The sequence below is a fragment of the Sapajus apella genome, unplaced genomic scaffold, assembly GCF_009761245.1.
Source record: "Sapajus apella isolate SASKATOON/1434 unplaced genomic scaffold, GSC_monkey_1.0 scaffold96, whole genome shotgun sequence".
In the NCBI taxonomy this organism is placed as follows: domain Eukaryota; kingdom Metazoa; phylum Chordata; class Mammalia; order Primates; family Cebidae; genus Sapajus; species Sapajus apella.
The window spans coordinates 234252-246367 of NW_022437036.1; the positions used below are offsets into that span (position 1 = coordinate 234252).

The following is a 12116-nucleotide window of genomic DNA, read 5'->3' on the forward strand; positions in this document are numbered from 1 at the left end:
TCCGGACCCCTGGCCTCACGCCGGGCAGGGGGCGCCAGGGGCGGCCCAAGGCCGGGGCCTGCTCACCTGGCGGGGAGCCCTGGCCGCCTCTTCCCCTGACTGCAGCTGTCACAATCGGGCCGGGCGGGGAGGCCGCGAGGAGGCCCGTGATGGGACCTCCCGACCGGGCGAGGCAGGACCCAGGAACCCGTGTCCAGCCCCAGGGCACCCACCTCCCCAACCGCGGCTCTGCCCTGCCCCCACAGGCCTGACCTCCTCATTTCCCCCAAAACAAGGACTCACGTCCCCCAGCAGGTGCGACCTCCTGCTGGTTCTTCCGGGATTTTAGGGGGGGGCGGGGGGATGGGGGGAAGCGATGGTTGTTTCTGTTTACAAAGCTGGGTCTTCCTGGGGAGGGGGCAGGATGGGGGCTGTCGCTGGGCCCCCCTAAGGTCCTGAAGGCACTGGCAGAGACAATGGGCCCAGCACCTGGCATCCCCACCAGTGAGTATGTGTTTCCTGGAGCTGGGGGGACTTGTTTCCGAGTCAGCCACAGCTGGAGGGGGGGGGCCGGCCTCCCTGCACACCTGCAGGGCTCAGGGCCCGCAAAGGCCAGGCACCTCCCAGGTCTGTGCAGCTGCTTCCGCCTGGGACTACTTACATGGCTGCCCAGCCATCTCCAGCCATGCTGGGGTGGTCCGTCCGGTCCTCTCCCAGGGCCCCGGCATGCAGGGACACCAGCAACAGCCATCCTTCCCACCACCTCCCTCTGCTCAGCTCAGCCCAGTTCAGCAAAACTCCCAGGCTGTGGTGGTGGAGGGGGAAGGTGCTTCAGGAGACCATGAGAGGCTGCAGCCCCCACCTCAGCAGAGGTGGAGGTGGGGTGGGGAGAGAGAGGAGCTTGGGGGCAGGGGTGGGGAACACACAAGAAGCAAAGTCAGGATTAACTTTTGGTTTTGCAAATCCAGAGACTAGTTAGCCAGCTGCCCGAGTTCCAGATGTTCTTTCAAAGGCTTCCAGTCTGGGGAGGCCTGGGGAGCCAGGCCCCCTTCAAAGCCTGCTGGGCCCCCTCCTCCCAGAGCTGCACATGGAGGGGCCCGGCTCCTGGGCTGTGGGAAGTTGCACAACTAAAGCCATGCCCTGCAGGCCCATCTGTCACCCTGGAACAGCCCCCACCTCCCTGGAGGAGCCAGGAGGAGGCAGGAGGGTGGGTCAGGACAGTACTGTGTGCAGCCTCAACCCAGCAACAGTATTTTACAAAGAACCAGGCCCAGGCCACCTGCCCGGGGCCTCTGCAGGGAAGGCATCACCCGTGGGTCTATGGATACACAGGGCCGGTCCGTGGGATCTGCCCTCAGTGGCCCCGTGGCCAACAGCTCCGTCCCTATCGGCCATGGGGCCACTGCATCTCTTTCCATCTCTGGGTTGGTTCTGGTCAGTTCCAGCCAACAAACATCTCTTGAGCAGCTCATGTGGTACCTGGGCCAGGTGCTGGCATGCCAAGGTGAAGGAGATGTGCTCCTGTCCTCATGGAGCTACACAGGAGCCATGGGAAGTATCCACAGGGTCCCAGTGCTGAGCCTCTCGGATCTTAGCAGGCACCCGCGGCGTCTCTCCTAGTCTTCATGGCTCTCAGCAGCTCCGAGCCACTTCGTGCGGCCCCACACGCCCCCAGACCTAGTCTGGTTGGGATGTCCCCACCCTGGACCAGCGAACTCTGTCCCAGAAGCCCAAAGCCCACCTGGTCCCATCCTGCATGAGGGGGAGGGGCCAGGGGCCAGAATGCAGGGGCTTCTCACACATCCTTGTGGTCGAGGTCCAGGACTAGTCATGGACATGTGTCCCCAGAAGCCTGAGGCATCTGTTCCTCCTCCTTCCCCCAGGAGGCTGTGGCTTGTTTGAACCTTTCTCAATTGGGGTTGAGGGCGCTGTTTCTGTTGCCCACCCACATCCCCAGCCTCTGATTGCCCTGAACAGCAGGAAGGGAGCACTGTGGGTGGGCAGGAGCCTTGGAACAGCCCAGGAGGCCACGCATGGGTCCTAGGACAGGAGAGAAGTGCTCTCCCCATGGCCCAGGGGTTGGAGTAGGTCCAAGTGCAAGAAGCCAGCTGCCCTCGAGGAAACAAGAGAGTGGGAGCCTTCACGGAGGGGCGGTCCCCATTCTGTCCCTGAGCCCAGCCCAGACTCCTGGACTCTCTCTCCAGGCCCCAACTCAGCTGCCTCCCAGACACGCTGTGCTGTCTATACCTTATGTTCCACATCCCAGCACGCCCAGCTGAGCCCAGCCATGTCCGTGGTGCCCCAGCTCCCTCAGGGACCTCAAACAGACCCACTCCCTCTGCAGTGCTCCCCAGAGGCCCACCCAGGTACTCCAGCCAGGACCCTGGGCAGCCTGGACCTGTCCTCACCCCTTCATCCTCACCAGCCCTCCATACAAGCCACGGGGATCTTTGTAAATCCCCACTCTAACATCCTCCTTCACCAAAGACCTTCCGCTGCCTCGGGATATGTCCGAGCGCCTCCGTAAAGTGCTTTGGCTCCAGCCGGGGCTCCTGCACCCCGCCTCTCCCCGTCATCCCTCCTACACTGGCCCATGCTGGCCCCCACGGAGCAGGCACGGCAGAACTAGGCCTGGCAACACTTGCTGGGTGCTTGGCCAGGGACTCTGTCAGAAGTGCTTCAGAGTCCAAGGCTCTGAAGTCCAGGAAGCTTGGCTCCCCAGCCTCCAGACAGAGGACCCTGGGCCTGGGTCTAAGACCAGCTCTAACACTGCCGGCTGTGTGATCTGGGGCGGGTCTCACAACCTCCCCGCGCTTCAGTTTCCCCATCTGTAAAACAGAAACAGTCGCTCTGTTGCACAGGCTAAATGCATTGACACAGTGTGGGGCTGGGTCAGGGTCAGCTTCGGGGGTTGCTTCTTTCAGACCTGTGCATCAGATGGGGGAACCAGGGGTCAGTCCCCCAGCAAATGGAGGGTTCCAGGCGCCAGGAAGCAGATCCCCGGCCAGCCTGGCCAGTCCTGCAGAGGGGGCTGGGCAGTCTCTGAGCCCAGGCCGTGGCCACCCCTCCTGCGGCAGCAGGAAATAGCCTGGCCAAGCTCACAGCCAGGGCCCGCAGCTCCCGCTTCCCTTCGGGCCCGTTTCCTTTATCCGGTTGTTTTGCTCCGAATTCACCAAGTCCAGCCTTCCCCTCCCCTCAATTTCCACCCCCTGCCCCGGTCCAAAGTGGAGCAGGACGGATACGTGACGTTTTAGGGGCCCCAGGAGTCCCCCGATCTGCTCTCCGCCCAGCCGCGAGCAGCGCACCGAGCCGGAGCGCGCCCAGCGTCCCGCGCCCGCCCTCTGCTGCCCGAGGCTGGGAGCGGCGGCTCCGCCCCGTCCAGGTGCGACGGGAAGTGCCGGTCCCGCGTTCCCCTCCACCGCTCCCCGCCGTGGAAGCGCAGACCCGGCGGCCCCAGGCCACAGACGCGTGCGAAGGGAGTGCGGGACCGCGGCGCCAGCTCCGTTTATTGAGGCCTCCGGCGCGGGGAGGGCGCGCTCCTCCGAGACCCAGCGGCGGCCGGGCGCGCTTTCCCCAAGCCCCGGGCCCTCCGGGGCACGCGGGCTGCGTCGAGCGAGGGGCCGAGGTCGCCAACAGGTCGACATGATCTGCCGCGGCCCCGCTGCTTCTCCCGCGCGGGGCGCTCGCTGGAGGCAGGGCTGGGGCGGGCCGCGCTAGGAGCCCCCGGAGGCCGCGGCGCGCAGCGCGAAGAGCTTCTCCCAGCAGGTGGCGACGGCGTCCAGGGCGCGCAGCAGGAGCTGCCTCCGGCCGCCGCGACGCCGGGCACGGCGCCTCTCGGGCCGCCGGCTCCGCTGTCGGGGACAGGGCGGTCAGCGAATGCGCACGGCCCCCGCGCCCAGCCCGGTCCGGGAAGGGAGGCGACGCCCGGCCCGACCCCAGCCTAGGCCGGTGGAGCCCCCGCGGGGTTGGGGGAGGCGCGCACACCTGGCGCAGCGTCCTGCAGTGGCGCCGCATCACCGCCTCGGTGCGCACGGCCGCCGTCCAAGCCGCTCTCTCCAGGGCCCCGCGGCGGCCCCCGGCCACCGCCCGGCGCAGAGTCCGACCCAGGGACGAGATGGACAGGAGGATACTGTGCTCCTGGGGAGGGAAGGGAGGAAGGCGGGTGGGGGGAGACTGAGAGGAGCCGGCCGGCGAGCATGGGTAGGGGCGCCTCCTCCGTACCTTCTGGGCGCCGCAGGAGGCCCCAGGCCGTCGCCGCCGTCCCGAGCCCCCGGGTCGAGTCGGGTTTTTCTGCATGAAATGAAAGTGTCTGGAGCCTGGCCTGGTCCTTTCGGCCCCCGCCCCGCCCCACCTCTTGGCGGCCTGCAGATCCTCGAAGATGATGGCGCGATAGTGGCGGAGCACGTCGGGGACGCTGCAGGCGGGGGATTGGGCGCGGCTTGGCGCCGTCCCCAGCAGCGCCAGCAGGAGCGCCCAGAGTGCAGGCTTGGGGGGCACCTGGAGGAGACAGCAGGTTGGGGTTCCCCACACAGGTCGCAGCCAGCCCACCTGCACTTTGCTTCCATAGCCATAGAAGGCACACCCCCTGCCCCACCCCATGGGATCTCTGAGCCTTACGAAATGGACATGTCACCAATCAAGAAAGGCTCTAGGCACAGGCCTGGCAGGATAAATCGGGAGCGACAGCAGCTAGATCTGCAAACCACACAGCTCTATGCTCCCTGCGATGTGCAGCGCGAGTGAGGCGGGCTGGGAGGCCATGTCACTGACCTGAAGAACCCAGCAGGAGACAGGACAGGCCCAGGGGCAGGAGAGCCTGGCACTGTAGTCCCTGTGGGAGTGGGGCCGGCAAGGGGTGGAGCGCCCGCAACACTGCACAGGGCAGGGCCCCTCTGGCCCCACACAGCTCGAGTGGGCTGGTCTGCAGGCTCCCGGGGGTACAGTGGGAAGTCGTCCCAGGACAGCTTCCATCTCACTTGTGGCCATGCCCATTCAACCTATTCAACCCCACACCTCCCGCACTGGCGCCCTCTGGGTTAGCTCACAGAGACGGGAGAATCTGGTCTCCTGGTACCCCCAACCCAATTGGGGCAGGTGTAGGGGCTCAGAGCTTCAAGGCACACCCTATTGGAAGGGGAAGGCTCGGGGGACTCCAAGAAGCCACAGAGGAGGAAAGGGCCACCACATCCAGCCCCAATCAACAGATGCAGAAGCCCCTCTGCCTGTACCAGCCTGTCCCATAGGCCTCCCCTGAACCAAAGTGGAAGGCCTGCTCCCACAGGGAAAAAAGCCCAAACAGCAAGGAGACGGCTGATGGCCCCCAAGTTCCCAGCCCCCAAACCTTCCCCTGGGCCCCCAGGCTAGAGTCAAGACAGCAGATCTAGGGCTGGAAAATTAATCGTGCGAACCCGACCGCGATGACAGGACTCGACTCGGCTTCCCAGCCCTGGCAGGGGAGCCTGGCCAAGCAGCACCCCAACCCTCACTTAGAGCTGGGGGCCTGGGGCTGGGGTGGCAGCTCCTGCTCGGAGCACCAAGCAGCAATGGCTGGAAGAGCAGATGGTTTGCCGTGGCCCCTTCTTGAAACCTGGCCCCCCCATCACACACGCCACGGCCAACTTGGCGGGTTCAGAATTGCCACGTCATCCTCTGCCTGCTGTGGGTCAGAGATTCATCGCGAGAACCAGAGCCCGACTCTTGAGCAGGCTTGCTGGAGCCACAAGATGTGCAGCACCTGCTGGGCCTCACCCAGGTGGGGAGACGGGCTGGGCTGCCCAGGAGTCCCACCGAGCTTTTTAGCAGTACTTCCTGAGTCAAGCCTCAGCTCAGCTTAGAACAGGGTGGCCTGGCACCCAGGAGCCCCCCCTCCCCACTACCAGGGGCCAGGGTCACGCACCCACTGCCACCCACAGTGACACAGTGACCGGAGCCAACCAGAGGTTCCTCGGTGGGGGCTCAGCAGAACAAGCAGTATCTCCTGGGCTGTGTACCCCCAGCCCCTCCACCCAAGTGAGCCCCCTCCCTAGAGGAGGCCCACAGCTGCTCACCATGGACCTTTCAGGATCTTGCCCTCCCTCACTCCCGCCAGCAGACCATGCACATGATCCCGGGTCCTCAGACGGGGTGTGCGCCGCCACACCAGGGCCAACACCAGCCAGCAGCTTCCCTGGACAGGCTGCCTGGAGGACTGCAGAGGCACAGGCCAGGCGGAGGCTTTTGAAGTTGGCTCCTTCAAGCTGAGGGAGGGACAGGAGAGGCCACGCAATCCCAGCCCTGCCCCTTCCCTCTCCCCACTCCCTACCACTTCTATTAACCTGGCCCTGAAGCTGAGCCGCCACCTCTCCCAGGGGATCCAGGGCGCTGCTGTGGGTCTTGGATTAACTTGTCAGTCTCAAAGACCCCGTTCTGTCAAGGAGGGGTGAGCGCCCCATGGGCTGGGGCAGTGCCGGGCCCAGCTGGTGGGGGAGGAGAGCCAGGTGAGACAGGGGCCAACTCTGTGGCCAGTGAGAGCTGCCTCCCCCAGGATCTGGCCAAGCAGCAGAGCTGGTGGGAGCCCCTCTTCCCCTCCCCAGCTGCCAGACCTGCAGCCTGACATCCAGGGGGCCCTGCCCCAGCGGGTCCCAAAACGTGGGCTTCTGGGGCCCCCACTGCCCGCCTGGCCTCATTCCTCCTGGGCTGAGGGGTGCCCTCGCTGAAGCTACTGCTCTGCTGCCTGTGGTGCCAGTGCACCCCGGTTTGCAGCCTGACAGGCAGCAGTGAAGAGACGTCTCAGAACCACCTCTGAGGAGCAACTCACCTTTCTGGGCTGAAAAAATTCAGTTGAAGAAAAGTCAGGGTAGTTTCCCAGGAGGAAAAGTCAGTGATTCACACAGTAGTCAACAACAGACCACACAGGACAGGGGTCCCCCAGGGTTCTAGCACTGTATCTTCACGTCTCTGCCTCTTCATGTGTTTAACGCTAGAAGCGCCCACAGTGACAGGCTGTGCAGGTCCGCAGCCCAGGAGTCCAGGCTGGCGGTGCAGGAGGCCGTGCCTGCCAGGCTTGCGTAAATGCACTCTGAAGTTTGCAAGACGACAACATCACCTAGCAAGGTGTTTCTCAGAATGGATCCCTACTGTTGTGACGCACAGCTGCAGTGTGACCACCTCAAAGCTTTTGGGAAAACCCCACAGAGGCAAGACAGAGACACTCATGGACGGCGCAGGCGCCCTGGAATTCTCCAAGGGCCCCCTGCAGGAAGCCTCCCCTGAACATGGCCGGACACATGCTTTTCTGTGTGACCCCTCAGTGCCCACCCAGCATTGGCCATGCTCAGCTCCAAGGTCAGAGAAGTGCCAAGAAACCAGGCCTTCCCTCCTGGCTTCCTCCCTAGGCCTTGGTTTCCACATCTGCAAAGAGCCAGGCTGGCTTATAGACTCCAAAAAGCTGCAGGACCCTCTTCATGTTCAGAGTAAATTCTGAAGGCTCCCTCATTCCTCCATCTCTCCACGAGATATCAAAGGAAACTCCTCCCCAAGTTTCAATGAGAACACTCATGAAGCTTCAGCAGCTCCTCCTCAGGATGGGGTGAGGAAGGACTTCTAGATTCCAATGATTTGAGCTGGACCCCAGGCTGCCTGCCCAGCAGAGACCAACCAGCAGTTTCTGACCCCACACAGGGGTCCCTTGCCCTGGACTGGCCATGTCCTTGAGGTCTCCAGAACCAGAGAAAGGGGACCCACACCCACATTCTGGCCTAGCAGGACCACCCCATGTGTAGACAGGGCTCCCCCACCCCAGCCATTCTCACTCATCAGAGCAGGGCAGGCAGACCACCAGGCCGAGCACAGGCCCCATATGCAGGAGGGCAGAGCTGTGGGTCAGGGCCTGGCCACCCGAGACTGTCACTGGCACCACAGGACAAGGTGGGACGCTCGGGGGCTCCCCTCTCACAGGGAGCGTCCAGGGACAGCTGCTCTCCAGCAGCCTCCTCCTCCCCGGCAGGCCTGAGCCACTCCACCCACAGCCTCTGGGCCAGCCAAGACCTCCAGCCAGATGTCTCCAGCCCTGGCCTACACAAAAGAGCCAGCTGGCTCGCAACTGAAAGCGCACACAGGATCCAGGCCTGAGGAAGTCCTTCATCCTCACACAGCTAAGGCTGAAAAGAAGCCATGTCTCCCAGGTAATACAACTTTCAGTTACAAGTGCTTTAGGGGTTTAACTGTTAATGATAAATTAGCAAAAATAAACTCACCTCCAAAAGTAAGAACACCTCTTACTGGTGACACCACCACTGAACATGTGCCTGAGGGGCCTGGGAGGCAGTGTGGAGAGGCCCTGGGCAGAGCTGAGCTCTGCTGTTCGCACTCAAGACCACAGGGAGGCCCCAGGTGTCCCCTGACCAAAACCCTTGCAGGCGGCGCCAGGCTCCTGTGAGCACCTTGGCCTGCACACAGCTCCGTCCCCACTGTCTCCAGCTGTCCGCACACATGGCTTTCACCCAAACATCTGCACCCCACCACCTTTTCCACAGTCTTGGGGAATCCCGGCACCTCCAGTGTCTCCTCTGTGAGACACCGGCTGTCTGCAAGAGGCTTCTGCCCAAGCAAGGGCAATCCCAACCACCCCAGGACAGCATGGGACAGGCCAGGACAGGCCCAACTGGGGCAACAGAAGCAGGAGCCAGGGAGGAGCCCCAGAGAAAACCAGCAGGCCGCCCGCTCTGACACAAGACATAAAAACTTTTACTGGAGGATAGTGAAGGACACAACCCAGAGCCCTCCACACGCCTCCCCTGTGCAGCCCAAGCTCTGTCCATGGAGACCTGCCAATCAGAAGGTGTTCTTGATGCGGCCAGCCACCAGCCTAAGGACCTCCCCAATCTTCTTCTGCCAGTTGGCGATGTCCTTGGACACGGCGCACCACAGCTCCCCATGCCGAGGTTCTGCACTCTCACAGCGCTTCCTCACCTCCTCCTGCTGCTCCTGGTGGGACCACAGGGCACTTCAGGCAAGGGCCCTTCCAGGCCACTCCCCACCTGCCCCCACGCAGACCTGGCTCTGGCAGTACCAGCCCCAACTGGCGGGCGTGGGGGCACAGGCCCTGAACCAGAAGGCAAAGCTCTTCCAGGTGTGTTCCTCAAAGGAGCCCCTCCTGAGGAGCATGGACTCCCAATTCTGCGTCTCACACAAGTGCTCACATCTGCCTTCTCCAAACAAGGAGTCAGGCTCCACATGGGCTGGCACCACCTTCCAAGGAGGACCAGGACAGCCTGCCTGCCCTCCAGCACAGTGCTGATGATGCTTGGCTCCAGGGGGGCAGGTGGGAACAGAGGGAGCTGCTGTCGAGGCTCTCCCAGAAAACCACACCCAAGCTCAGCCCCAAGAGAAAGGCCAACTCCATTCCCATTCCTAAGGTGAGCGCAGGCTCCAGCCAACAGATAACTCATTAAAATGCGCAAGCAGACAGGCCACTCCAAGGGACTGGGCACCTCAGTTCCAGGGTGTGGGGCTGTGAGGCTACAACCAGAAAACGACGTAGAGTCAGAGACTGCCTCACGGGGAGGTGTCGAGGATTCTGTGCCCCACCCACCCTGTCTATCCTCCCAACCCGGGCAGAGTCACGCTGGCCTTGGCCACCTCCTAGAGCCCCCAGGGCTGGCGGAACTCCCCGCCACAGACCCAGAGGGCCTCACCTCAGTGCCATGCTGCAGCTCAAACTTGTAGAAGAAGGCCCAGGCGTCCCCCAGGTCCGAGTCGATCTTCACAGTGCGGTGGAACCACTCCCTGGCCTTGGTGATCTTCCGCTCACTCCAAAACAGCCTGTTCCGGAAGACAGGTGGGCACCCAGAGTGAATGGCTGCAGGAGGGTGCCCTGGGCAGGGAAGGGCTCCAGGGCCATCAGCCTCATTCCTGACACGGCAGCCCACTCAGGAAGGCTCAAGGAGCAGGGCCTGGGTTGATCAGGAAATTACCCCAGATCATTAACTTGAAGCCATCCTTCATGGGTCTAACCAAATTCTTTCCTTCTTTTTTTGAGACGGAGTCTCGCTCTGTCACCAGGCTGGAGTGCAGTGGCACGATCTCGGCTCACTGGAACCTCTGCCTCTAGGGTTCAAGCGATTCTCCTGTCTCAGCCTCCCGAGTAGCGGGGACTACAGGTGCCACCACCACGCCTGGCTCGTTTCTGTATTTTTAGTAGAGACGGGGTTGCACCGTGTTGGTCAGGCTGGTCATGAATTTCTGACCTCGTGATCCGCCCACCTCAGCCTCCCCAAGTGCTGGGATTACAGGTGTGAGCCAACATGTCTGGCCCAAGTTGTTTCTTAAAACAAAAAATTCACACAGAGAAACATCTTCAAAATCCTTAAAATCAGGGTCAAATATAAGGAGATGAAACTAAACCTGACAAATAATTGAATTACAACTTTGATGAGGATAAATTACGAAGTTTCAGCTCCTCCCCGAGACACCTGCTGGATCATCCTGCCCCACCCGGCCTCCAGCAGCAGCTCCAGTGAGCACTGAGAACGTGGGCTCCGGGCAGCGCCAGGGCCTGGGCCTGCGGCCCACAGCTCTCACACCACCATGCCTGCCAGACACACAAACACCTGAAAACCAGGCCCAAAAAGGTCCACACTGGACTATGAAGTGGCCAGGTGAGAATGCACATGGTACCCCCCACCCACTGCTAGAGAAAGGACGGTGGGCGCTGGCTGCTGGGTGCGCTGGCAGGCCTGGGACTCTGTGCTGCTCCCACCTTCTCCTCAGGGTCCCCTCCCTCAGAGCCAGAGGCATCAGAGTCAAGAGCCAACATGAGGAACCCTCCACTCCAGGCAGCTGTTTGGGCTCGTCTCAGTTGCCAAACGGAATAATTCCACACTCTGATAACCTGATTGTTTTTTAAGCCTTGTGGTATTCTTAATTGCCTGGTGTTAGATAAACTGTGATTTAAAGAACACAAACCCAGATAGCAGACACACAGAACACTGGCTTGGGAATAGCAAGGAGTGACTTATTGACTTTAGCAAAGCCTTTTATGGGGTTTTATGGCTTCCCTATCAGATTGTCACCCAGAAGTCACTCTGGGAGGTGGACGCACAGGCAGGAGCACCAGGCAGACACAAGCCTCCCTGCGGGAAGCCTTTCTCATTTGTCGGGGGCCTATGGGCAGGGAAGAGAAGGTGCCCCACAGGCAGCAATGTGGGGCAGCACCCAGACCTCTGGAGACCAAGCACCACTGCCACCCAGTGCTGGGGAGAAGGGATGGAGAGAACCCAAGAGCCAACACTAGAAGGCTGCTGTCTCTGCATGACCCGTGGCAGGGCAGGTGGAGGGGAAGTCGGGCACATGAGCTGCTGGAGCCAGACAAACCACCTCTGCCAGGTGAGCCGACATCCCCAGCTGCAGCCTCAGAAGCCCACGGTTCTTCTAAGAACTCCTTCACCCCCACACGGTCACTTCCTAGCCACCGGCCCACACTCAGGCCCAGCTCCTTCTTGGGCTGTCCTCTTTCTAGAAGGAAGCAGAGACTCTGGGTCAGGATGGTCCTGAGCTGCCCACTGTGCCCACACCTGGCAGGCCTTTGCCCATGTGCACACAGAGTCTGCACACTCTGCACCACGCCACATGCTGCTGCCTGTAAAGTTCTAGAGTGGCGTCCCCTGAGTCTCCAACCCAGCAACCAGCACAGCAGTGTGAACCACACGGTATGAGGTCGCTCCTTTACACCACGTCTCCTGAGACAGCCTCCAGAAAACAAATCAGGCTCAAATCCCCAGCTCTGGCTTATTTACAGGGTCACAGAGCTGAAAGTGATTTCCTGTCCCAACAGAAAGCTTCTTGTCCAAAGGGGCTTTGCTTACCACTTAAATTCTACATGAACATCAGCAAATCTATCTTGTAACCCAGCCCTGTGTAGGCATAAACTAAAAAACTGCAGAGACAATGAGAGCAGCCTCCTAGAAAAAGCTGGAACAAAGGAAGGGCTGAACCACACCCAGGGGATCCCTGGGGAAGAGCGGCAGAGAGAAGGGAAGAGGGAGGGAGAGAGGGGGAAGGGGGGGGAGAGAGGGGGAGAGAGGGGGGAGACAAAGGGCAGGGGGGAGGAGGGGGAGGGAGAGCGAGAGCGAGAGAGAGAGACTGGCTGTTCTGTTCCT

The 12116-nt window shown here is 61.7% G+C and overlaps 1 protein-coding gene across 4 annotated transcripts in view; it reads right to left on the minus strand.

Annotated features, from left to right (window-relative positions):
• Window positions 1–3054: 3054 nt before the first annotated feature.
• The window catches only part of CUNH20orf204 (chromosome unknown C20orf204 homolog), a 16401-nt gene continuing 7339 nt past the window's right edge, over window positions 3055–12116 (minus strand). The window contains exons 1-5 of one of the 4 annotated variants that reach the window (XM_032256949.1): window positions 11559–11975; window positions 10263–10266; window positions 9654–9780; window positions 4201–4269; window positions 3055–4116 (exon numbers count right to left, since the gene is read on the minus strand). In XM_032256949.1, coding sequence (XP_032112840.1) covers window positions 3175–4116; window positions 4201–4269; window positions 9654–9780; window positions 10263–10264 — 1140 coding nt within the window. In that variant the 5' untranslated portion in view covers window positions 10265–10266; window positions 11559–11975 and the 3' untranslated portion in view covers window positions 3055–3174. Of the gene's footprint in view, window positions 4117–4200; window positions 4270–8680; window positions 8944–9653; window positions 9781–10262; window positions 10267–11558; window positions 11976–12116 lie in introns of those variants that run through there. The other 3 variants (XM_032256948.1, XM_032256947.1, XM_032256950.1) reach the window with 3 other exon arrangements.